Here is a 26,442-nt window from a genome sequence, read left to right on the forward strand (position 1 = left end):
GGTATAACTAGCAGATTGCATCTGTAGCATCTCGGCAGCAGGTGTCAACAATTTCTGCAGGAGTTATATCTCTGCTGACCAGTTCCAGCATTTCCTGCATGTGGGTTTAAAGTATCAGCTAGCTATGGGAGTTACAAGTGATAAACATGTCAGTACAGACTCTTACATCACAATGAACCTGGAAACCATTGCCTTTGAATGTCACTGCTCATTCAAAGGCTGCAGGGCCAAGACATAAAACATCAAATGCACTGAAGAAGTAATTTGAGGGAAAAGAACACATTTGTCATACCACATGCTCTAATTCCTCAAGCTACCAGCTCCTTCCTTTCTGCCTATATTTACTGATATCAATTTCTTGAAGTTCGGTGGGCGGCCACGGTGGTGCAGTGGTTAGCATTGCCGCCTCACAGCAAGAGGTTCTCCGGTTCGATCCTCGGCTGGGGTGCCTTCTGTGCGGAGTCTGCATGTCCTCCCTGTGGTCGCGTGGGTTTCCTCCGGGTGCTCCGGTTTCCTCCCACATCCCAAAGACATGCTGCAGCTGGATTGGACACTCTAAATTGGCCCTAGGTGTGCGTGTGAGTGTGCCTTCTGTGGAAGGTTGGGCGCCGGGCTGGCAACTCAACACTGTAAAACTCCACTGCCATTCAATGTGCGGACAAGGTGATCCGCTGTGGCGACCCCTAACCGGGAAAAAGCCGAAAGAAGAAGAAGAAGAATTTCTTGAAGTTCGGTCACACTAAAAGGCTATGCAGGAGGATGTGGCATAGAAAATCTTTCTGAAAGATCCACAAATTTGGGAAGTACTTGTGTTCATAAACAAACAATTAAAAAGGACATCTGAAGTGGGTCCAAAAACAGAAACAAATCACAAGTATTTTATAGTAAGACACCAGGAAGGAAGCAAGAAAGAAGCCCTGCTGCAGTATGACTGCACTTTGAATGAAGATCAGATCTGTGCTGCATTGTTTCATAACTACACAAAGAGGATCAGGTGCAGCAAGGGAAATGTCAACTCTGAAAGCATTGCCAAAGCAAGCACTGCAGTCAGCAGCTCCTCCTCTTAACTGCCCTGAAGCAAGCTACTGATTATGTTTCATCATTTTGTAAATTCAAACAAAACCCCCTTGTACCTTCCAGTAACAGTACCCCACACATCCAAATGTATATATACCAATTCTGTTCTCATACAGCTGTGGTGAAAAGTGAAAAAAAAGCACTAACAGTGTATAACGTTTCACAAACAGTGAGACCTCTGTAAACATGTAAAGTGAATTACTTAAAAAAACTAATCACAATACAAAATAAAGCTGCTCATTGCATATGCTTCAGCATTTTGAGGGCCTCCCCAAGAAAAGAGTTCTAAGGAAAAGGTAAACTGAACAAGGCGGTTCTTCACTGTCAATTTATAGATGGAAAACCTAAGATTCAACTGAAGAACATGAGGCCATTAGATTAAAAGACACAGACTGAGAAGAAAGCCCACTGAGAACAGATTCAAATCCCTTTCTGCTGTGTGTGAAAACAGTGCCAAAATGTTCACAACCATCACCAAGGACATGTGCTCCAGTGAAAACCTGGAGAGAAGAAGAGGTACTATTTCAGTTCGGTACTGACCTCAGCACAGTATTGTCAAGGTTCAGGAGACGAGCAGAGCACAGACACAGAGACTGAACTCTTAATTGGTGAGGAACCAGCAGACGGAAATGCAGGAGCTGATGTAGAAAAAAGCCTGCCTACAAAACCAGCCAAGTTTAAGGCCCTTAATTGTGTCCCTCAATGTAGAAGGCAGTACAGATGATCAGCTGCTAATACACCAAATCCTTTCCCTTTTTTCCTCACTTGCTTATTTCAAATAGAAATAAAGAAAGATTATATGATTTTAGGTGGGAGTAAGACACAGTGTTAGAACCACATAAGACAACCCAGCACATGTGGTAAATCACTATTTACCAGACAAGGTAATCCACCCACACAGAAACAGTATGTAAATAAACACATATGGCAACCAGGTATACAACTCTAACAATAAATATTTATTAAAACTAAGCAAATGTTTCAAACTTTCAGCACCCTTACTTGGTGTACAAGCACATTTGTAAAAGAAAAAAAAAATTTTAAATATGCACATATTCTGGACATTCATCATTCTTCTTCAGTGCATAAAATATTTGTAAATAAATTGAGAAACATTTAAATAGACAGATTTGAAAATAATAATTCTAATGAGAGCCAAACCTCACTAAAAGCATCACTACATTAGAGGTAGAGCAATGAAAACCACAAACATGCCGCTTTCTGTACTTCGCGACTGGCATTAAACTGAAGTAATTGCTATAACCTTTTAGGCCGATTAGCCTGAATAGAAATCTGCTATATGCTGTTTCTGTAAAGAAGTTGTCTTCAACACCCATTACAATGCTATACAGTCGTAGATATAAAACGTAGAATGTAATATATCGGTACTATTCATTTTCCTTGTGCTGATCAAGTGATGTTTCCTCTTAAAATGTTAAGGATGGTTTGTCTTCTGTCACTTTCAGTCACTCAGTATTACTACTTCTCTCTCTCTCTCTCTCTCCAAAAATTTCTTCAGCTCCTTTTATCTCATGGTCTACTTATAAAAGGCAAACAGCTTAGAGCCTACAAAAAAAGTTAACAGAGAAAGCAAGTAACAAAGTTATAGCTTGGACTTTTTTTTTATTACTTTCATAATTAATAAATGCCTCATGAACATAAGAGTCCTAAAAGCATAACTTCTGGTCCCATACTTATTATAAGAAACAAGAACATAAAAAAAACACTGAAAGTAATGGTTGTATGTAATTGTACTGCACATAATTAATTTCCTCTTCTATTTTCTTTCATATCTTTCTTTTCAGCCATATAACATCTTCTGAAGATGTACACCAAATCCAATCACCACAGTCCAGTGCATATGGAATGCATATGTTTAGTAAAACTGCAAACTGATTTGTAAGCATCTTAAACAGTAAGGTGACAAAGTAGATCTGTCACCACAGCGAATAAGCGATTCTGCAAAAAAGAAACTTTTATTTAAGAAGTTTTAACAGCAAACACAAGAAAAACTAAAGACAGCACTGTTGCTTTTGTTACATGCACTGAGTTGATGTTGACTCATGACAACCGTGACATGTGTCCTGAACTGCCTTCAGTAGGATGACTAAATGACAGTGAGGCGTTTATCACTGTAGTAATTATATCAGTCCATCCTTCTGTAAATCCTCCTCTACACTTTCAAGCACACCAGAAGTTAACTGGTTTAAAAACCTGTCTCACTTCTCGACTCTTCAGCAATGAGAAACTCTTACTGGAAGTAGCTTCATGAGATGTGTTAGTTCTGGGTAAACCTGAAAGGGAGGTTATGGGTTGCATACTGTTGTAACAAGACACATTAACTTGATTATAATAAAGTATTTCCATTCAATTAAACGTGTACTTTGCTTAAGGCGAGTGTGCCATTTTCGTGGCTGAAAACTGTCCTTGGGCCAGCACACTTAACAAAAATAAATGAACAAAATAAAATGCTGGTACAAGTTGTCCTCAGATACATTTGTGAGCCTGGAGAAAAAAATGTGCTTATCCCATTGTGCAGCAGATTCCAGTACAAGTTGTTATTAACAGGACTAAGTGAAATCGGCAATGCTCTCTATCATTCTTTGACTTTTTTTATGAACGGTTAAGTCTCTTCCTGTTATTTGTTCCCCTCACACTGCCTGAAGAAATGAAAGTCTTATTGTTTTGGCACTATTCCACTGTTTTTCAGTGTTATCTCTTTGGTGCAGCACAATTCCAAAGGATAAAAATAATAAAAAGTGACAACTTTACAAAATGAAAACAAAGTTAGCAGTACTAAAATCCTCAGTTATTACTTCCTGGAACTAAATACCAACATATGAATGGAGCCATATGAAGGGAATATACAAATGAAACCATCTCCTGTACATAATTTTTTACAATATACAAAAGTTAACCAAATCAAAAACAAATATTTTTATTTTCACTTACTAACCATGAACACTGAGACAAAGTCCCTGTGATCATTGGCATTTATTAAGGAGAATTTATTTACAAAGGCGGGAAAGTGCTCTAGTGGAAATATTAACTTACACTCTATTACTTAGAAGAGAAGTATAAAATGGGAGATAATGCCTCAGCTTCAGTAGAGATTCTGGCTAGAAATTTTAACAATAAAATTGCACTTAAAGTCACCAAGCAGTCTTAGACTGTGAATTCTTTTGTTTTTCCATCCTGTCTGTAAAACAAATGCACATTTTTTACACCCCATGTTAGAGCAATATACCAATGTGCAAAGCTTGTTTCTAGGTAATTATTATGTGTGCGTGTTTGTGTGTGTGTGTGTGTGTGTGTGTGTGTATATGTGTGTGTCTGTTTTTATCTATATATTATATGATATAATATAGCTCTCTCTACATGGTATATATATGTGTATATCTATCTATATATATATGAAATGCGTGCGTGTATGTGAGTGTGTGTATACATATCCACACATATGATCAGTGTATGGAAATTATGAAGCAGGAGAGCCACACAGCTCTTCCAATATGCAAATGTAATAAAGAAAAGAAAGGGCAGACTTTCTCTTTGGTGCCCTCCCCACCATATGGCCTGAGATACGCTGTTGTTATGCTGAATAGGGTATGGCAAAGTGGTTCTGGCATCAGCAGGATGGCTGGGGTGCTGCCAGTCACTGTCATGGTGGGCAGCTGCAAAGCCACACAGATGGCTGGCAGCTGGCACTGTGGAACACCCATGAACAATAAAAATGCGCACGTTACATACATCGCTGCATAATACAGTGTTATAAATACTACACAGGCCGTTGCTAATAGCAAAGCAATAACTCTGCATCTATTAACATAACTCTTTCAGTTTCACTGGAAAATGTCAGAAACAGAATGTAAAACACCTGTCATTAATGCAATGCCTGCGCACTACAAACATGATGTGAGCAACTGTCCTATGGTGAGGCACTTATTTTTTTTTTTTTTTTGCTTTCCTTCCTAGTTTTGGTTGTCACTGTGTAATAAATCATTTCCACAGAATACAGCAATGACAAACAGCTAAGAAGGCAGGAGGTTACAGTAAAATGGTCTTAATTGTGAAAACCAGGGGCAGCTCCAATGCCAACCCAGTAACAAAAGCTCACAAAAATAAAAAGGCAAACAAGAACACATAATTTACTAGTACAGCATCTAAGGATATCTTTAAAAAAAGATTCATTTGTTCCTATTCCTATGTTTCTCCAATCATCTAACTGTTAAATACACATTTGTACCTATGTGCCCCACCACCAATCACCACATTACACATTTCTGTAGCACAATGACAAAAGTCATAAGTGTGCTGGAAAATGAGCATTTTTAAGACATGCCAGGGTAGAAATTCAAGAGAAAGCATTAGTATTATGAAACTTATCAAAAGACAAAAAAATCAAAATCAGAATTCAAGGACCCATCCACAAAAACAGTCATTTAATTTACATACATGCTAATACATTCCCTCTGAAGCACAACTCTATTAATGACATTCTTTCCAACAGCATGCAGTTAACCCATTACTTAAGTTTACTGTTTAACCTATACTAACACATCTTGACAGCTATAGTTAAAAAAATAAATGGTTATGTTTCTCCTTGATCATGGCAGGATTCTATAGTCAAAAAGAATGCTGATTTTTTTCAAAAGGACCAGGAAGGATACTAATATGCAATAAAAACAAAAACAGGACAGTAAGGTTTTACGTAAAATCAGTAGAGAAATTCCAGTCTAAAGCTACCATGAATAAAACTGCTGGCTCAGAGTAATTAAGCTATCGAATTTATAACTCTCCCCACCGAAAAGCCAAACCAGGCATAATACTAACTGAGTATAGTTTCTCTGCTGAAAATTCATAAGACAAAATAAACACTGGGAACATTAATACCAGTATAACAACATTATTCACAGCGCTTATATTTTTCCTCTTTAAGTTGTCTGCCCACCCATATATCAGGTAATAACCCCGATACGCATTTCCCATGGTTCAAGTATTAATTAAGCCTGTTGGTATTTGATCATGTTGGCTTGCTTGCTTGCTACAAACTGTAGTGATGCGTTTTGGCTTGACATGACTGTGTTTTCCTTTCTTCATGATTGTGATGTTACACAAAAGGAACAAGCAATGTTTTAATGTTTTCTTAACTGTTCTTTCTCCAACCTACTGTGATCCTGGAGGGCCAACCAGTACAGTAAAGGAATGTGGAGGATATGAAACCACAACACAGTGAATACAGGGGGGCTTGCCTCTCTGCAAAAATACATTACTGATTTTGAGTGGTTTGTCTGTTTGAAGCAATGGATTGTTAATTCAAGTATTGTTGGAAATATCCTGAATATACTCAAGGAAGCAGTTGTTTGCAATCATGGACATGATACAGCATACCTGCCAGGTACTGTACAGCTACCTGGTCCCAGCATTCTCAGACTCATGCAGCACTGTATTAATGCCCTGTCATGACTGTCATCCTGCCAAATAAAGTCCACTCTTTTCTCTGCTGGGAAATCCCCTTACTGGGGACCTCAGGATTGGCAGCATGTTGGAGTAATGGGACAGCAGCAGATATGTGAGCATACTCTTCAATAAAGGAGAAAGTGTTCCATCCCGTGTAGCTCACAGGCACCTCGGACTCACAGCTACATGTTCTCCTACATGTGCAGTCAAGCTACCCATTTGTGTCCCACACGTCAGATAGCACTAAGACCCTCTACAGTACTTCGATCTAAATGAAGGGATCTTACCAATGGCATGAACCCATCCCTTCCCTGCCAGTGTTATAATGCCCTAAGCTATCACTGAATATTGTCACAGCACAAACAATTGACCTCTCTGCCAGCAAAATCAGATATATAAGTTTATGTGTTTGTCAGAGACTGTGTGTGTGTGTGTGTGTGTGTGTGTGTGTGTGTGTGTGTGTGTGTGTGTGTGTGTGTGTGTGTGTGTGTGTGTATGTGTATACACTATCAGCTACATATGGCTGCAGTTTATAAAAGTGAATGCTTTTCTCCTTGTTTCTCATCCAGCTGGCTGCTTTGTGTGTGAGATCACAGTACATTAAAGGTCTGGGAATATGCCTTTTCCCCACTGTTAGGCGATCTCAGAACCTGGTATATATAAAAAACACGAAAAACGAAAAACTATTCCACCAAACAGACCACTGGCAACCTTCGCTGTGTGTTACAACCTTTATTCCATAAAGCGGTTTTCGTTCAAATAAATCCATGAACTTCTTCAGATGGAATATTCAGCATTTACCATCATTTAAATACTAATTCAAGTTAATCAGGTGGTACTTATTTACAAAAATTAAAGCTATATTGTCTTTTAAAAACAATAAAACCAGATATTTTTTAATTATGTGTTATCTAAAATGCAAGTCATAATAATTATTGTGGATAGCTAAACTCTTGGCATTGTATTAATACACTAAACATATATATAATATACTAATAAATATTAATACTTAAACATTTTATGTAATAAAATAAGACGAAATTAAAACAGTAATACTTTAGCAGCAGAAGCATACCTTAGATAATATGATAATATAATCTACCTTATTAACACACATTCATCTAATTCGGTAGATTACCTACATAAACTTTTCATTTTTAATATAGGCATAATTGAACACATATTATTCAAACCTGGTATACATAGTTCGCAATGGTGGCTTCCCTTCCTGTAAAAATAGTGTGAGGGTGTTCGATCTATTTTAAATTCAGTCTAAAAAGATTGTTCTTTTTATATTCATTCTTTGAAGCATTCAGTACTTAATTACAGAATCATATACATACATATAAGTATATGAGTGGATGGGCTGCCTTATCACTTGATCATAGCAAAACTTACTGCAGATGAAACTAATTGAAACAATGAGCTTCCCCACTCTCTGTTTCCTCAGAAAATTCCTGTCCTAGTTGTTGTGGGGGGCTGTGACCCCCACACCACTCCCAACCTGTATGAACAAACTTGGGGTTGTACAAAAGTGCAGAAAGGGGACTCAATGTTTCAATAAGTTTTGTCTTTGGGGAGTTTTGCTGATATAGAAATCTTTGCACCTGACCTGAATGCAGCCGTGTGTTTGTGTGTGTGTCTGTCAGAGTGTGTGTGCCCATATTTACAGAGAGATATCAATGCACACATTTGTGCGCATGCGCACACACACACACACACACACACACACACACACACACACACACACACACACACACACACAGGCTTTTGGGGATGAGGACAGCATCATAATAGTGACATTTGTCTAGAACTGTTGCTTAAATATTACTCCTTCTCCTTTCTCAGAACTGCTGTATTTTCACAATATTAAAAAGAAACATTACCATAGTTATGAGGCACTATTCAGGCAAAAGGTTAGAGCACCAAAGTATGCCCAAATAAGGCCATCTGAATGTCACAACCACACAAGTAAGCAGCTCACTCAAATGTGCCAGATTTAAACATCACTTTGTTCCTCTTATTTGTTTTTAGTTTGTTTCTTTTGATTAAGTTAGTCCTACTAGGTATGGTCTGTTTTCAGGGGAGACCCAAAATTGTGCTCATACTGACAAGTGGTAGTTTGGCCAGAATGCAGGCAGGAATTCCCATCTCCTTTATAGTAAGTGTCATGGACACTTTTACATCCATCTGAGCTATGTAACTACTTCATGTAACAGCTCTTCTAAAAAGATGGCTTACACGTCAATGGAAAAGAAATGTTGTCTGATACCTTTGGTAAATTTATCATAGTTCCCTCCTTCCAGTACACCACCATTTGTGAACATGTGCAAGACAGATCCAGTATGTCACTTTCTTCTTTTTGGCCAACGACTAACATAGCGACCACCATGTATCTCATCTTGCACACAACACTATGCTGTTTTGCTTTCACTAAACTACAAATCTTGCTGGGATACATTGTGTAAGACAGATAGGTAACATTCTTTGTACCCATTCACGGCATTCACAACTAAAGAGAAAATAAGACTTTATAAATAAAAGAAAGAGCTCTGCTAATAGATAACAAGCAGGCCTTTATTTAAAGTACTGACAATGCAGGAATTTGCCCAGAAAGATTGATTTGAGAACAAACTGCACAAAGACAGATCATAGTTTATTAGGCAAGGACCTTCAGATGACCACTTGAAAATTAAACTCAAGTATATGAACAAGACCCAAAGTTATTGCCTATTGTTTCTTACACATTTGCTTATAATTTCGACAGTGTTCAAAATGTTTTCTTGTAAATTACAGCATGGTAATCTTATATTGTCTCCTTATTTTTCATGGTAGACACTTATCGCCCTCTTATACCTGGAATACTCTCTCTCTTTCTTGGGGCTCTCAAAAATCACTTACTGTTTAAGTCATCGACAATGAACTGTGTAACAACACTGAAGATTTCATGAGATAGAATTTGAGGCTTCTTACAATAAAAGATGTACACCAAAAATTAGTAACAATTTAGCCAAGCTCTGTCACATATAGAGGGATGGAGCCCTTACTACATCTCAGGCCTTTGCCTATTCAAACAGGAAGTGCAATTTCTCCAGTGGAGATGGAGGAAACCATTCCCGCACCTGAGCAGAGGGGGCAGGACTGCTTGCTGGTAATGTCACTTTTAGAAATGATGGATGGCCTAGGTGGACAGTCCAATGCATAATCCCTATCGGCTCTGAAAACTACCACATGTTGGAGGGAATACAAAGAATAAAAGGAAAAAACCCTTTATCCACCCCATGGATGTCTGAATGAAGGCACCTCCCAGTTGACACTTATCCCAGTGACAGAGAACAAATGGGCCAATTATTTTTATTATTTATTTATTTTATTTTACATTTGGTAACCAGGAAAGTCTGACTGGACACATGTCCTTTTTCAGTGTAGGCCCAGGGAAAAAAGCTGTACATACAAGATACAAAACTAGATACAATTACAATCTGAGTTAAAGTTTTGAGACATACAATGTACAATACAGTGATACTAAGTACAAGACACAATAACATTCAGTGGTGCAGCGGTAGCGTTGTTGCCTCACAGCAGGAGGTTCTCCAATTCGATCTCGGCTTGGGTTGGGAGTGCCTTCTGTGTGGAGTCTGCATGTCCTTACCGCGGTCGAGTCGGCGTTCGGAAGACATGCATTGAATAGGCGTGCCTTCGTTGAAGGTTGGGCATCGGGCTGGCAACTCAACACCATAAAAACCAACTGCCAATCATTAGCGACCGGAGTTCCACTGTGGCGACCCCTAACCGGGAAAAGCCAAAAGACAAACAACAACAGTTACAAAACATATAAGAAGGATAACAACATACACTGTACAGTGCAGCGAATAAAGAAAGTCTAACAGCAAAGGCAGTTTATCAACATAATACACAGACTCATCTGCAAAGGATATAATAAAAATCCTTTTGTAGTTTTAATAATATGTTTCGGTCTGAGAAACATTATACACTAAAATATTTAGTCTGGTAGGTGTATGGTATAGCAGAATGAGCTAGAATTGAGAAAACAGAGTCTTGGAATACTGAGGTTAGTAGTTTGTTAGTTAAGTTAATGCAAGTGGGTTAGATAGCGTCAGACACAGAGGGTGTGCTAGCCAGGGTTGGTGCAGGAACATAGCCAAGTATCTGCCAGATGTGTTTTCAGCATTTGTTTAAACGTTAAGGAAGACTGGGATACTATGTTATGGGGCAGAGCATTCCATATTTTGAATAAAGTTAGAAAAGACAGTATCGCCAGCTGCACTGTTGGCTTTTGTTACCTGCAATAATAATGTATCACTTGATCATAGCAACCTATTGTTTGAGTATGGTATTATTAAATTTTGAAGGGCGGGGATTTTATTATGTTGGTGCAGGATTTCATAGGCAAAGATCAGTTGGTTATAGAGGAGGAGTTGGGGAAGCTCAAGCCAGCTAAGTTGTTCAAGAGCTAAACAGTGATATAACCTGAAAGGAGAGTCTGTGGCAAACCTGGCTATTTTACTGTAGCAGGAATCAAGTTTGGCTAAATCAGTCTTTCTCAAATTTGTAAGTACTGGGGAGGCATATAGGAGTGTAGATATGAGATGGGTGCAGGCAATGGCAGATTTAACCTGTTTAGTAAGGAAATGTTTGTTTCTATGGGAAACACCTATTTTTTTATGCACTTTCTTTACGGTCTGGGAGATATGGAAGTCAAATTTCATATTACAGTCAGTTTTGACACCAAAAGGTTTAGTGTGAGTTACTGGAGTTAATGATGGTTTTGTTCATGGACATGATATTGAAGGAGGGGCTTGTAGTGGTGGATCTTGTTGGGCAAAATAGAAGTTGTTTTATTTTGCTAGGGCTGAAAATTAGTTTTGAGTTTCTAAGCCACTCCAACTGAGAGAAAGTAATCTTGTGCAATTGGCTGGAGTTCCTGTGGGGAACAGATCAGATTAAGGTAGCATACCGGATAACAGAAGCATGAAGAGCGGAAGTATGTAGACTTGTAGTAAAAAGTAAAAGAGTAGGGGTTCTAGAACAGAGCCTCGGGGAACTCCTATAGTAAATGGAAGAAGAGGGGAGAGGTCGTACTGCCATTGGACAGCCTGCTGGCGATCTAATAAATAGTTACGAAACCAACTGACAGATGGTGGACTGATGTTAAATTCGTAAAGAACTTGGATAAGTTTACTATGTGTGACCATGTTAGAAAGGTCAAGAAAGATAGCAGATACAAATTTGCCATTGTTTCTGTGGTATATTGGTAAAGGACACCAGTGCAGTAGGAGTGTTATGGGAGGGGCAAAATCCATGCTGCGTATTTGTTAAAAGTTTGTGCGTGTGTAGGTGATCCATGATTTGTTTATGTACGCACCTTTCTAAGATTTTAGATAGGGAGATAATATGGCTATTGGTCGATAATTAGTCAGTTCTGTGGATTTACCCCCTTTATGTAGGGGTATTATGTGGGAGATTTTCCAAATTGCAGGGACTTTACTTTCTGATATTGATCTAATGACAAGGATGGCTACAGGGAAGGCTATTGTGTCGACAGCAATTTGCAGATATTCCGCTTGAAGTTGGTCTGCAGCTAGAGTTGTGGGTTTTAGTTTTTTAAGCAATTTTTTATGTTGATGGAGACTGGTTTGGATGAAAAGGAGTTGTTAAGGTTGGTCTTAGGTAATTCAGTGGAGGTGGGGGAATTTAGAAGACTAGTTAAGTTAGTTATGGATTCAGCAAAATATTTGTTGAATTGGGTAGTAATGGCTTCAGTGGTGTTACTGGTCAATGGTGAGGGTGTGGAGAATCTTCCTAGGAGGAGAATATTGTTAATGGCTGCCCAGAATGCTTGGGTTTTTTCTGGTATTTCACTTGTATATTCTGGCAATTAATTTTATCTCATTTAACTGATTTTTTTGGTTTATTAAGGAGCTCTAAGTATGATTGTGTTTATGTTTTGATGCTTGGGACCTGGTGGTAAACCAGTGGTTCCAGGCTTTGTCTCTACTTAATAGTAAAGACCTAGTCTCTTTTGTTAGCCAAGGAGCAGCCTTTGATTTGGCTCTAATGTTTCTACAAGGTGCATGTGTGTTCAAGATATCTAAAAAAGTAGTGTTAAAGAACTGAACTGCTTCATGTAGGAGAAGCAGTTTTAGGGGTGTCCAGTTACAGTTTTGTAATGCTGATAGGAAATTAGTGGTATTAAAATGCTTTTTGTTTCTTATCAGATGGTAAGTTAATTGACTGTTATGATGTAACTATGCCTGTAGAAAGGTTGGTTAATGGTCACTCAGGCTGTCAGGGAGACAACCAGACAGGTAGGCGTGGATGCGTCTATTTATGAGTGTCCAATCATGGGTTGATTCCTTTTGGTTGCCTTATCTATCTCTGTGGGGGATTGGATGACTTTTTTATTTTATTTATTTTACATTTGTTGGCCGGGATTGTCCAACTGAGCTGAAAAGCCCTTTTTCAGCGGAGGCCTGGGGAGAAAAGCTCCAACATATTATACAATTTTCATTATAAATTAGCATTAAACAGCAATGTTACAGGATTATTACAAGGCATTAAGTAGCAATACAATGTTACACAGAGTCAATAATCAGGAGTACAGCATAACTATTTCAAGATGTATAAAAAGAAATATGTCATTAAGATGAATATAGTTTTGGGGGTAAGTGGTTAAAAAAAAAACAATTTTATCATGATGTAGTTGCATGAAGGCAAGACAATTAGAACAGATTGTTTCTCTGAGGTGACTTACTTAATAGATTTTAGAAGACAGTAGAAAGAGAAGTCAAGGAAGATTAGAGAGAGCTAGTGAGAACAGTGAGTTAAGGGGGAGAAAGTAGATTAAGGTATGAGAAGTAGGGGATGTTAAGGAGGGAGAGTACAGTGGCAGGACCAGTGACTTTTAAAGTGCTCTTTGGTGGCTGTCTTAAATTGTTTAGGATGTGTAAGGGTCCTGAGTTCTAGTGGGAGCCTATTCCAGGTAATAGTGGGGTGATAGCTGTACATGTCACGCCCAAATTTAGACTTGGGTTGTAGATTTGTAGTAGGCCTTGTTTAGAGCTTCGGAGAGGTCTGGAGGGAGAATAATGGGAGATGAGAGGGGATCGTGCTGGGCAGTAGGAAGGCTAGTATAGAATAGAACAGATGATCTGGAGCTGAGAGAGAAGAAGCTGGTGTGGTAATCCAAGCCAGTTTAGGTGTTTTAGAAAGAGACAGTGATGGGATTTGTAAGTTTGTTGGGCAGCAAATCTAGCTCCTTTGTTGTAGGCAGATTCAAGTTTGGTCAGGAGATTTGTAAGAATTTGAGAATTGTACATTAGACTGGGTAGAATGTAGGTATTGTTACGGTAAAGGAGCCCTAGTTTTGAATGTGTCTTTTTGATACAGTTAATAACAAGCAAGTCAAATTTAAGCTGATCGTCGATGGTTACGCCTAAGAGCTTAGTACTGGATTCTATCTGAATGGGAGTGTTATTAAGGGACTGTATGGAGAAGGAGGATTTAATATTTATGAACTTTTTAGGTAGGATTTGGGTAAATCCATATAGGTTGATAAAATTTGGGGGATTTTGAGAGGAGCAGGTTAGTCAATCAATGTTGAAGTCCCCCATAATGATACTTTCTTGTGGCATGGAGTTAGATATCCAATACAGTATATTTTCCAGGGCAGTTATATTGTTTCCTGACGGGATGTAGCATCCAATTATGTTAATGTATTTCTGGAGTTTATTTCTAGTTTGGAGAGAAATATTTCTGCCCTGTCAAGGTTGGGAATACTCAGATCAAGAGCCTTTACATTTATGTTGTTTTTAAATAGAATTGCTACCCTACCTCCTTTTATGGCTATTCTGTGTTTACATAGGATATTATATACAGGAGGAAGAATCTCATTGTTACTGCTGACTGGTTTTAACCAGTCTCAGTTAGCACCACAATATCAGGTGAGTACAGTGCGAGATTGGCATGTAGATCATGGACCTTATTTACTATTCTCCATTATTTATGTTTAGAATTAGCAGGTAAAGTATTAGTATTAGTAAAAGATGGAGAAGGAGTGGGGATGGAATTCTGCTCATGTAATGTGTTGAGTCCTGGGTTGGGGTGGATGTCCCCTGAGAGTTGTAATAGTGAATTATTGTGTGACAGAAGTTTAGGAGTTTAAGTATGAGTTTGGTGTGTTTGTGAGAAGTAGAGTTTTTGGGTTCAGTGAGAGGAATTTAATAGGAAGGTAGCTTGTGCTGGTTATGTTGTAGATCTTGGGAGCAATAGTAGTGTTGCTAGATACTGGACTGGGGAGCTGTATTGATGTATGTAGGGGTGAGTAATTCTGATTGTGTAGTGAAATATGATATGAAGTACTGTAAGAAAAGATCATTAAAAGTGTACTGGTGAGGGTGTGGAGAGTGAGTGTATGAAAGAGTTTGGTAGTAAGGGGAAGCATGTTTATGTGAGAGAGATGTTTGTGGTAAGGAGTCAGGATAATATGGAGTGTTAAAAAAGAGAATACTGGTGTGCAAGAAGGGAAAGATCTGGATTAATTGGTTAGTGATCTGGTGGGACCAGGTGTGAGAGACAGAGTTAGTCTTGAAGTGGGTGAGAGGTAATGATGTAAGGTGCTTTGTGTTAGGGTAGTGGTGTGCATTGATTCCTATGTTAGCTGCATTAAGAAAAGGTAATGAGTGAAAGAATATAGGCTGAATAATGTTTGGAGTACAATGTGTGGTGCACTGATTGAGAGTATTGTGTGTGGTTGCATGGGTGGGACCTATTGCAGAGGAGGTACTAGTTTATAGCTGGCTGTTAGAGTAGTGGCTGTGGCTAAGTCAGTAATTAAATTGCCTTTGTTGTTGGGTGGAATAAGATGGGAGTGTTTGGAAATAGTTAATTATGCTGATCTGCTTAGCTCAGTCAGGTGAGTGGAGCTGTAAAGGGAAATAGGAGGGATATTGTTAGGCAGGGGTGATGGGATGGATAATTAAGTATAGTGAGCTGGGCAGTAGCTGTGGCAGAGAGTATAAATGAAATGAAAGTGGAGGTGTGTGGGAATGGGGGTAGGGGAGTGGAGTGATCCAGAGAAGAGCGAGGGTGAACAGAGCGGGTAGAACCACGAGGCCAAGAGGGGAGAGATTTTGGAAACGAGACAGTTACAATCGTTTGCTTCAGCTAAGAGAAACAAAATGTTGTAGAATACAGAGTTAACACTTAAATCCGGGTTTTACTTGAATGAGAGGACTATTCAGAGACACTGTAGTTGGAGTTAAGATTAATACAAAAAAATAACATTAATAACATATGCAATTATAGAGGTTGTATCGGGACATACACTGGGATATTTAATTCTTCAACAGGTCCTTACATTCTGTTTCATGGTTTTGGGAGTCATTTTGTTTAAATGTTTGATCCAGGCAGCCGCGACTTTGGGAAAGACCTCCGAATAGCATTATGGAGAACTGGGCTATTTAATTCTTCACCGGGTCCTTGCGTTCTGTTTAGTGGTTTTGGGAGACTTTTTGTTTAAATGTTTGATCCAGGAAGCCATGACTTTGAGGAAGACTGCAGAACAGTATTACGGGGAACTGGGCTGTTTAATTCTTCAGTAGGTCCTTGCGTTCTGTTTAGTGGTTCTGGCAGTCTTTTTGTTTAAATGTTTGATCCAGGTAGCTGCAATTTGGGGGAAGACCGCAGAACAGTATTATGCAGAACTGGGATGTTTAATTCTTCACCAGGTCCTTGTGTTCTGTTTAGTGGTTTTGGGAGCCTTTTTGTTTAAATGTTTGATCCAGGCAGCCGTGACTTTGGGGAAGAAAGCAGAGCTGCACTACAGGGAGCTGGGCTGTTTAATTCTTCACCAGGTCCTTGCATTCTGTTTAGTGGTTTTGGAAGCCTTTTTGTTTAAATGTTTGATCCATGCAGCCAGCAACTAGCTGTGAGGAAGCTGATGTATGACAGGCAAAAGGGGTAAATATAAAAATGCTAATAACTCCTACAACTGTGAACATATTTAATTTAGTATATGTATTCTCATATGTCTAACGGTTTCATTTCAAAATTAAACAAAGTTTTCAAATCAGTTTATGAGTGTAAAAACTACAACTTTACACATGCAGGTCATGTCTTTTTTTTGTAATTTTAACGAGAAAAGTGCATCTATTGTGCAAAAGAGTCTTTCTGGTGATGACTGCAGAAATTAACTGCATGTGTTCGTAACTTAATCATAAAAGCAGCATAACGAAGATTCCAATACAAATCAATGCAAAATACAAAACTAGTAACTTAACGTTTGTTACTGTCACATAACGTGACTCTCAGTTAAACACCAGGGTTCCAACATTTACAATGCCATACTACAAACCCAGGAATAAACTGTCTTGTAAAGGTGTGCTGAACACAAAGTCCTCTGAAGATATCAAGGTATGAACTTTTTGTTCAATGACATACAAATAGTTACTGGTCAGATGATACATGAAATCCATTCACTATGGTCTCCTAACTCTTAACAGATCTCATGACTGTCATTGTATTTCTGATCAGTGTCCTCCACTGTATCCTTGTGGTGAAGTACAGCCTCTCTGCTCACACTCACCTCATTACCTAGCTATAAACAATCAGTGGACCTATGGAGGGACAAACCTTAGATGGCTGGGGAAGTGACAGTGATTTTCAACAGCAGTGACAGATACACACTCAACTGTGGTGCACAACAAAACTAAGGAATTGTTCCTATTCTTTAAATCGTCTAAAACCTTTCATTCATAATTCGTTTAAAACTCCTACAGCAGCAGTATCTCCAAAATGGTGAGTGCAGCTTCACTGGAGAGGCCTGAGCCTGAGTTGTTGGAGATTCATGAAAGTCTGAAAATGCTGTATACTTAAAATCATTAATTAATGAGTATTGTGTTATGTGCAATCAGGTTAAATACAGAAGGAAAACAGTCAAACAATATGTGCACATGCCTGTGAAATGAATAGTAAGAGAATATATTCATTGGCCACTGTTTGTCTGCCATGTAGAGCTCAGACCAGAGTAACACATGTTATCACAACATCAGGAATCCAAGTAGCAAAGCAGGGGCCAGTAAGAGTATTTGAATCTCAAACCAGGAGCCAGTATAGCAATAACCCACGCCTGGGTGTGGTAATGCTGGATTTACCCACGGTTGGCGTGGTTTGGTCACGAGGGCGAAGCCCGAGTGGCCAAACAAAGCCAACCGTGGGTAAATCCAGCATTACCCACACCCAGAAGTGGGTTATTACTATTATACAATGACATTATTTAAGAAAAAAAATAATTACTTTTCTTAAATAATGGCATTGTATAATGCCTCCTTGCTGCCCTTCTGCGGCAGTTCTGATGTACTGCGCATGCGTATGCCTACGCAGTACATCAGAGCTGTGGGCGAAAGCAAGATCTCCGTTGTTTTTTACTGTTTCGCTATGTTAAATGGGTTTAACATAGCGAGGCAGCTTTAAAAAAAGCAACAGAGAATCTCTGTTGCTTATTTTAAAGCTGTCTCGCTATGTTAAACCCATTTAACATAGCGAGACAGTTTTGAAAAAAGCAACGGAGAAAGCAAGATCTCCGTTGCTTTTTACAAACTGTTTTGCTATGTTAAATAGGTTTAACATAGCGCGACAGCTTTAAAATAAGCAATGGAGATCTTCGTTGCTTATTTTAAAGCTGTCTCGCTATGTTAAACCCATTTAACATAGCGAGACAGGTTTAAAAAAAAAGCAACGGAGAAAGCAAGATCTCCGTTGCTTTTTACACACTGTCTCTCTATGTTAAAGGAGTTTAACATAGAGAGACAGCTTTAAAAAAAAAACAACGGAGATCACCGTTGCTTTTTTTAAACCTGTCTCGCTATGTTAAACTCCTTTAACATAGCGAGACAGTGTTTTAAAAAAGACTTATACTAATGGAAAAAGTCAGAGAGACCGGACCTTTTTCCATTAGTATAAGTCGATTTACAACGTGCACGCTGACCAATCAGCGTGCACGTTTTGTAATATTAATGGGGGGTCATGGTATAATAAGAATGTTTGAATCTCAAGGGAGGATCCAGTCAGATTGTTTGAAACTATATGCCTCAAAGTATAGCTCTGCAAAAACTGCTCAAAACTGGCAACCAAAAAACACAAAATATGAGACACGTCCCTGGATTTGCACACACCAGCAAATGTATCAATTAAAAAAAATGCAGAGAGCAATTCACTCCCCTGCATCCCTATGTGGGTAGATTTACCTCCCACACCCACATTAGTTTAATATTCCAAAACAGAGGACATACAGAAACAGAAATCACCAATAAATAAATAAATCTGTCTGTCCCTTTCTCTGGAATGTTGCGAGCTTGGAAAAGTTAAAAAATATAATGCACATTGAATACCAAAAAAATCAGTTGTATAGGAGGTCAGTAACAACATATGAAGAACCTCAACCTTTTTCACATAACTTTATATCAAGCAAATGATTGAAACTTGTATTTCAGTCCTGGACTTGAGAATGAAGTCACATCAGACAGGGTCAGGGAAGGAAGTAGAGAACATCCACAGACAGCTTTCCTACCACAGAGGAAGATCTGCTGAAGTGACAGCAGCTCATAGCAACCTTAAAACCATAACAGCACAATGGGAAACCACGCATGTATCCATGACAAGTACATCTTCAGATACAAACAGGTATAAAACATTACAGCACAGTGTGTCTCTACTTGCGTGCCAGAAAGATGAGCCCTCTCTTTAGGAAAGGCAGCCTCGCCTGTATCATTAAGACTGCATCAGCAGAGAGTGGGATGTGGCCCTGTCCTACGACTGGAATGAAATTTGCACAGTTGGCTTAGTGTTGAAATCCCAAAACTAAAATTTTAAGATTTTGGCAGCAATTATTCTCTCCTCAAGCAATTAAACATTTTATAAGAATTATAATCCTGGGTATATATGAAACAATGTAAGGTTACAATGGGTGTCTGAGAAACTTCAGGTGCAGAAAATGTGGTTTACAACTTTGGTAGGAGTTTCGGTCTCAGAACTCATGTATCAGAATTCTGAAAAAAATAGTCATATATAAGCAAAGCATACACAAGATGACAAAATCTCTAGCAACACTGAAGTTTAGCTGTTTCCTGACTGTCATATAAGACCTCTCCTTTCAGCTGCATTTTACCCTCTAGCTCAAGTGGCATCTGCTTCTCCCACCAGTGGACCTGTAATTAACTGCACTGGCATACATTACTTAATGGCCAAATGCTGTCTGCTATCATACTTTGCAGCACAAACTACACTACATCACAGAGTAGGCCGTTATTCATGCATGTGAGTCTTCTCCATTTCAGGGACAAGGGGTCTACCAAGGCATTGTTCACTCTTTTACATGGGACTCCAGGTTTAGAATCATGTTTCATTACCTTATAAAACACAGCCTTAAGTTACACCAAACATGCACTTAATAATTTCCCTGAACATACTTCTTACCTGGAACTTAATGCACCCAAAGACTTATATTTAGGCATAGCACCTTATATAAAAAGTGGGTCCATAACACATTGTAGAGTGGTGCTTCAGAGCAGGAAAGTCTAATGTGCCAAGAGCAATAAAAAATTATTCTGAGTTCATACGGCAAGTTAAGTGTGCTGGCAAGATGTCAAACTAGTACTCTCATATTCCCAAGCTTGTGCTCTAACCACTAATGAAAACAAGAAGGAGCACATTTCAGACGTAATCACTTGAATGAAGCAGAGGGGTAGTAATAAATGAAAGTCTTGTCTTAATAATGAATGCACTCTGCGGTTTCAAGGGACTCGGATAATATGAGAAAATGTGCTTTATGAAAAACAAGGTCTTGGTTGTATGTAGAAATAAAAAAGTTGATAAAAAGTATCAGGGTGCTGTGTCATCTTCTGGATAAGCCACAAAGCTGAATTTTGATCATGTCTGACTACTGATACCAGCATCTAAACAAAAAGATAAACAGTGGTTGCTGAAAACAAACCACAATCTCTTCTATAAAAGTAAGACAGTAAGCACACCTTAAGGAGCACTTGCACTGAGTGTGTTTTCTGGAGTGTACGTTCCCTGACACTACAGAATGACTTCAGACTTCTTTAAACATAATTTCTTTTGGCACTCCTCCAGAGAAAAATCTATATCTCTCTTTCTGATACACGCTCTCACCATTGCTTGTGGTTTGGCTTCTGCTCTTGGTTTACAAGGATGGCTGCTGGAAGCATAAAATTAATTTATGGCTCTCTCTTTCTCTCTCTCTCTCTCTTTCAAATCTGATTTTCTTATTAAGTTGGTTATGTATTATGTTGGTACTGCATACAAATTACTCTTTAACTTTGCACACTGCAGGCAACTCTGTTAGCAGCATCAAAAAATCATCAAAATAAAGCAACAGAATGTGAAATGCTGCTGAAATATATATAAATATGGCTACATACTCTTCTGTTACAGATTATGAATGTGATCATTAAATAAATGAAACAGTGATTTATTTTATTCTATAATTTCTTTTACAATGAAATAAAACATTTCTGTTTACAAGACTCATGCTGACACTGAGCTTGGCTGATTTTGCTAAAACAGATTAAAAGCAGGTGTTTCACTACTGTGTAAATAGATGTGAATGGGAGATGCCAGCAGATAAGTCTATATTTGAAGTATACAAATAAAGACAGCCTGTGAAGATCTGGTTACCTTCTTTAGACCTGCTAAGCATGTTGCAACTCAAGAACTGAAAGGACAAAGGACAAACCAGTGGGATAAGAAGAACATACCCACCTGCATCAATCACAACCCATTTTCTTATGTCTTCCATAGCAGAGAGAGATAAAGCCCTAAATGCAACCTTCATGACCCAGAGTTGACTAACAACCCAGGCACAGGGTAAGCTCACAAGGGAAAGTGGGAATGAGTGGGTGACACCGGCTTGGCCATCCTGGGTGGCAAGGAAGCTAGTTGCAGTGTTAGCGTGTACTGGATACAGAGATTCACAGCATGTAGCATGTGGACCAGGGAAGTGTACCTGGCTCTACTAAGCCCTGCCTGTATGGCAGCCTTCAATGAGCATTATGGAAATGTGTACACTCACAGGGAATGGCATAGCAGGCCTACACATCTACATGCATGATCTTCGCTTGTTAGCAAAGGGGTTAGTTCCAATAAGTGGAACATACACTGTAGCTGTCTACTGTTCCAGTCTTAGTAAATGAATGGACACAGTTACAGAAGGGGCAAAAAAATGGTGACCCAAGTTTAGTTAATGGGCTGGATGTTGGGAGGTCTGCCATGAGGGTACCAGCTCACCCATCTATGAGTGAGTGGTCTAGTATCGATGATGTTAAGGTGCCGGAGTGAAGCTTCCAGTACAGGCCAAAGGAATCACCTGCAGCTGAAAATTCTAAATATAACACCTGCAAGATTCCAGACAAACTGTTGGAAATGTGCAGGAACATACTGGTTCCCTCAGAAGACGTGTACCTAATGTGGGAATACCACAGCCACTGATGCTAGAATTCTGCTACTCTTACTCCAGCTCACGACTTATAACTAGTGCTAGAACGTTATTTCTCCCCGACAAGAAGAATCTACCCAATGATGGTTTATACTGGGTCAGGCTGCAGCAAACGGGTATGGAAAGGAAACAAATGACAAGAAAGAAGACCAAGATGTCAATAGGCAATAGGATGGAGATAAAAAATAGTAAGAAACTGAAACTTAGACAGTTTTCATACTGGATAACTCTATACAGCACTGATTAAATAAAAAAAATCTACTACTAGATACTGTAAAAGAAAGAACAGTGCATACATAAAACTGTATGGTAGGTTGTCACAGTGTTACCAAAGCCCGAGAGGCATAAAAGCCATACACAAGTTATTTTACTGATTTGACAGTCTGAAAGGTGAAGGAGCTACCACAGAGAGTTGACTTATATAACTATAAACATCTGCAAGGGACTGAGAAAATCAGTAGCTTACAAGGGGATTCAATAAATTTAAAGTACTATACAGGTGGAAGAATGCTACATTGCCTCTGGAAGGTGCAGTACTGTTCAATACCATTCAGTTTGGAGGGTATTATTAGGCTTAAAAATGGGCTACCTAGAAAGTTGTCTCTGTAAATGTTAGGTTTTAAAATTACTTTATAGCAAAAAACAATATTTTATTTTAAAATAGTTCTGCCTCCATGTGATATGCTTGTAACAAACAATGTTAAGGATGTAATTTTTAATGTATTTATTAACCTTCATTTTACTTGGAAACTGTCATTGGTTTCACAGTAGATTTTTTTGTGTTATAGGAAGTGTGAGACTGTTTGGAGTTTCATAGTATTGTGCTTGCATTTGATAAGTGGATTCTTTCTGTGTGAATAGGAGAAGTGATTGTTTTCAGATGGCGCAGTGATGCAGCGGTTAGTGTTGTCACCTCTCAGCAAGAGGTTCTCCAATTCGATTCTCAGCTGAGGTGCCTTCTGTGTGGCGTCTGCATGTCCTCCCTATGTTCGTGTGGGTTTTCTCCAGGTATTCCAGTTTCCTCCCATGTTACAAAATCATGCGTCTGCAGTGTTTTCCCCCGGATCTCTGATGAAAATTTGCTTGTTCCAAGTCGGACTTTACCAGTAAACAAATGTAAAAATAAATACATTTTTGGAAGGAATATGGTTGTAGTAGATGGAGAGTGTTTATTTTATATATTTTAAAGGCCCTAATGTTGTGCAATGCATGTAACGGTTGATGATCACCCACGGCACTGTCAGGCTGCAGATACTGCTGTTGTCTTTGAGGCAATACAACAAACCAGCACAACATGTACTGTATCTGTCATGTTAATATCATCAGAATTCAAAGGATATGGCATCACTAAACCATAAAGGAGACATGCAGAGGCTGACATTCACTTCATGCTGATGTTACACTGCGAGTATTGCCTGATGTTCACTTCAGGGTGATATTACACCATGTGCAGCGGCTGATGTTCACACTTCAGGCTGATGTTACAATGTGAGTAGAGGCTGACATTCATTTCAAGGTGATGACATACTGTGAGTAGTGCCTAATGTTCACTTCAAGGTAATGTTACACTGTGAGTAGTGTCTGTTGTTCACTTCAGGGTGATGTTACACTACTTGTTGTGGCTGATATTCATTTCCAGGTAATGTTACATTGCGAGTAGTGTGTGGTGTTCATTTCATGGTAATGTTACACTGCTAGTTATGACAGACATTCACTTCCAGGTGGTGTCACACTGCGAGTAGTGCCTGTTCACTTCAGTGTGATGTTACACTGTGAGCAGTGACTGTTCACTTCAGGTTGACATCATAACTTGATTAGTGTCTGGTGTTCGTTTCAGGGTGATGTTACATTATGAGTTGTGGCTGATGTTCATTTCCGGGTAATGTTACATTGTGAGTAGTGTCTAGTGTTCATTTCAGGGTGATGTTACACTGTCAGTAGTGCCTGATGTTCACTTCAGGTTGATGTTACATTGTGAGTAGTGCCTGATGTTCAATTTACACTGATGTTACACTGTGAGTAGTGCCTGATGTTCACTTCAGACTGATGTTACACTGCAAGTAGTGTCTGATGCACACTTCAGGCTGATGTTACACTGCAAGTAGTGCCTGATGTTCACTTTATAATGCTGTTACACTTCAAGTAGTGCCTGATGTCCACTTCAGGCTGATGTTACATTGTGAGTAATGCCTGATGTTCACTTAATAAAGATGTTACACTGTGGGTAGTGCCTGATGCTTGCACTGTGAGTAGTGCTTGATGTTCACTTCAGGCTGATGTTACACTGAGTAGTGCCTGATATTCACTTCAGGCTGATGTTACATCGTGAGTAGTGCATGATGTTCACTTCAGGCTGATGTTACACTGCAAGTAGTGCCTGATGCTCCCTTCAGGCTGATGCTACACTGCAAGTAGTGCCTGATGCTCACTTCAAGCTGATGTTACACTGCAAGTAGTGCCTGATGTTCACTTTGCACCAATGTTACACTGCAAGTAGTGCTTGTTCACTTCAGGCTGATGTTACACTGAGTAGTGCATGATGTTCACTTTGCACTGGTGTTACACTGCAAGTAGTGCCTGATGCTCACTTCAGGCTGATGTTACACTGCAAGTAGTGCCTGATGTTCACTTTGTACCAATGTTACACTGCAAGTAGTGCATGATGTTCACTTTGTACTAATGTTACACTGCAAGTAGTGCTTGTTCACTTCAGGCTGATGTTACACTGTGAGTAGTGCCTGATGTTCACTTTGCACTGATGTTACACTGCAAGTATTGCTTGATGTTCACTTCAGGCTGATGTTACATCGTGAGTAGTGCTTGATGTTCACTTCAGGCTGATGTTACACTGTGAGTAGTGCCTGATGTTCACTTTGCACTGATGTTACACTGCAAGTAGTGCCTGATGTTTACTTCAGGCTGATGTTACAATGAGAGTAGTGCCCGATACTCACTTTGGGGTGTTATTACACTGCCCACAATGTTGTTGCCTTCATGACAATACAAGAATTCACAGTCGCATCCATTGTTTGTATTCTATAACACTGTTACTCTTAATCTTACCTGTCAAGCCCAAACTACCCATAAGCATTCCATACCCCTTATTTACTTTTAAGTTCATCACTAGCTACCCTGCATTATGCCCATTTTCTCCTTTTCTCCATTATATCTCCTTGGCCCTCCCCTTTATATTATGCACCAGGTTCTAGCTCTACACAGTTCTTCACCTTCCAGCTGTTTCACGAGTTCTTTTGTCCATGTCATTTATGAGCATACCTCTCAACCTCTCAGTGCAATAAATCTGGACAAATCGTACAATAATGGAGGACAAAACCCCCAAAACAAGTGCAGATTTTAAATACTGCTCTTATAAACTTATAAAGTTGCTAGAATTAACATATTTTGCATTCACATGCCTTTTCTGAATTTCAAATGCATATTATAGTTTAATGATTTCAATCCTCAATAATTTGCCAGAAGAACACAAATTTTATGAGGAACAGACCAGAAATATGAGTCAAAAATCTGGACATTCTGCAAAAAGCTGGACCGTTGAGAGGTGTGTTTCTGCCTTTTCTTTGCCATCTTTCTTTCACTGCAACAACCTTCACATCACATGTACAATCTTTCTACTTTTTTCTTTTCACTGTCACTGCTCCATTATGCTAAGGGCTGAATCTACTTTAAGCAAAGAACAAGGAAGAATGTATCCCTTGTGCAAGAAATTTAAGTGTCTGTGCAACACTTCCATCTACTACCCTGAAGAGCAGACATTCACAAAGACAGTCTATTGCATCCTGTATAGAGAGATAAAGATACTTATAAGTACAGTAAGCAGAAAAAGGTTCCAAAATCTGCTTTGTCATGTTAAATCACTCAGTCAACATTGAAACATGCTGACATAGCCGTTACTTAATGTTAGTACAAGTTTGATTGTTCCTTTGCAAGGAATGAGGCAGGGAGAGGGCAGGCATTACTATGCAATCAGTCCATACACGGGACTGTACAGATGAAGGTTGTTTGGGATGGAACATAATTCATAGATATTCTCCATTGGAGACTGTCATACCTGTATGAGACACAGAGTTAATGCTGATTATACAATGGAGCTAATGCTGATTATACAACATCCGCTAATTTATATTCAAGAACGTGAACAACTCCATCAGTCTTCCCACTATAAATCTGACATTATCAACTTGAATAAGACCCTAGTGGCAGTAGGTATTGAGAACAAAAGCTAATGCCAACAGAGAGAAAGATAAACTTCTTCCCTCCCCAGTGCCACAAACAGCAAGTAAAAAAAAAATTCTCAAAACTTGCTGCCAAGATGTCATGAGTCCACAGGTGTCCTTACATAACATTAGGTT

At 39.0% G+C, this 26,442-nt stretch overlaps 1 protein-coding gene across 10 annotated transcripts in view; it reads right to left on the reverse strand.

The window, feature by feature from the left end:
* The window catches only part of NFIB (nuclear factor I B), a 923,658-nt gene that overhangs the window by 548,170 nt on the left and 349,046 nt on the right, over nt 1-26,442 (reverse strand). The window contains exon 3 of one of the 10 annotated variants that reach the window (XM_044061253.1): nt 2,325-2,643. The exons of the other annotated variants lie outside the window; for them this stretch is intronic. Coding sequence (XP_043917188.1) covers nt 2,615-2,643 — 29 coding nt within the window. The 3' untranslated portion in view covers nt 2,325-2,614. Of the gene's footprint in view, nt 1-2,324; nt 2,644-26,442 lie in introns of those variants that run through there. 10 annotated transcript variants of the gene reach the window in all.

This window comes from Protopterus annectens, chromosome 2.part0, assembly GCF_019279795.1.
Source record: "Protopterus annectens isolate FY-2018-M chromosome 2.part0, PAN1.0, whole genome shotgun sequence".
NCBI classification, from domain to species: Eukaryota; Metazoa; Chordata; order Ceratodontiformes; family Protopteridae; genus Protopterus; species Protopterus annectens.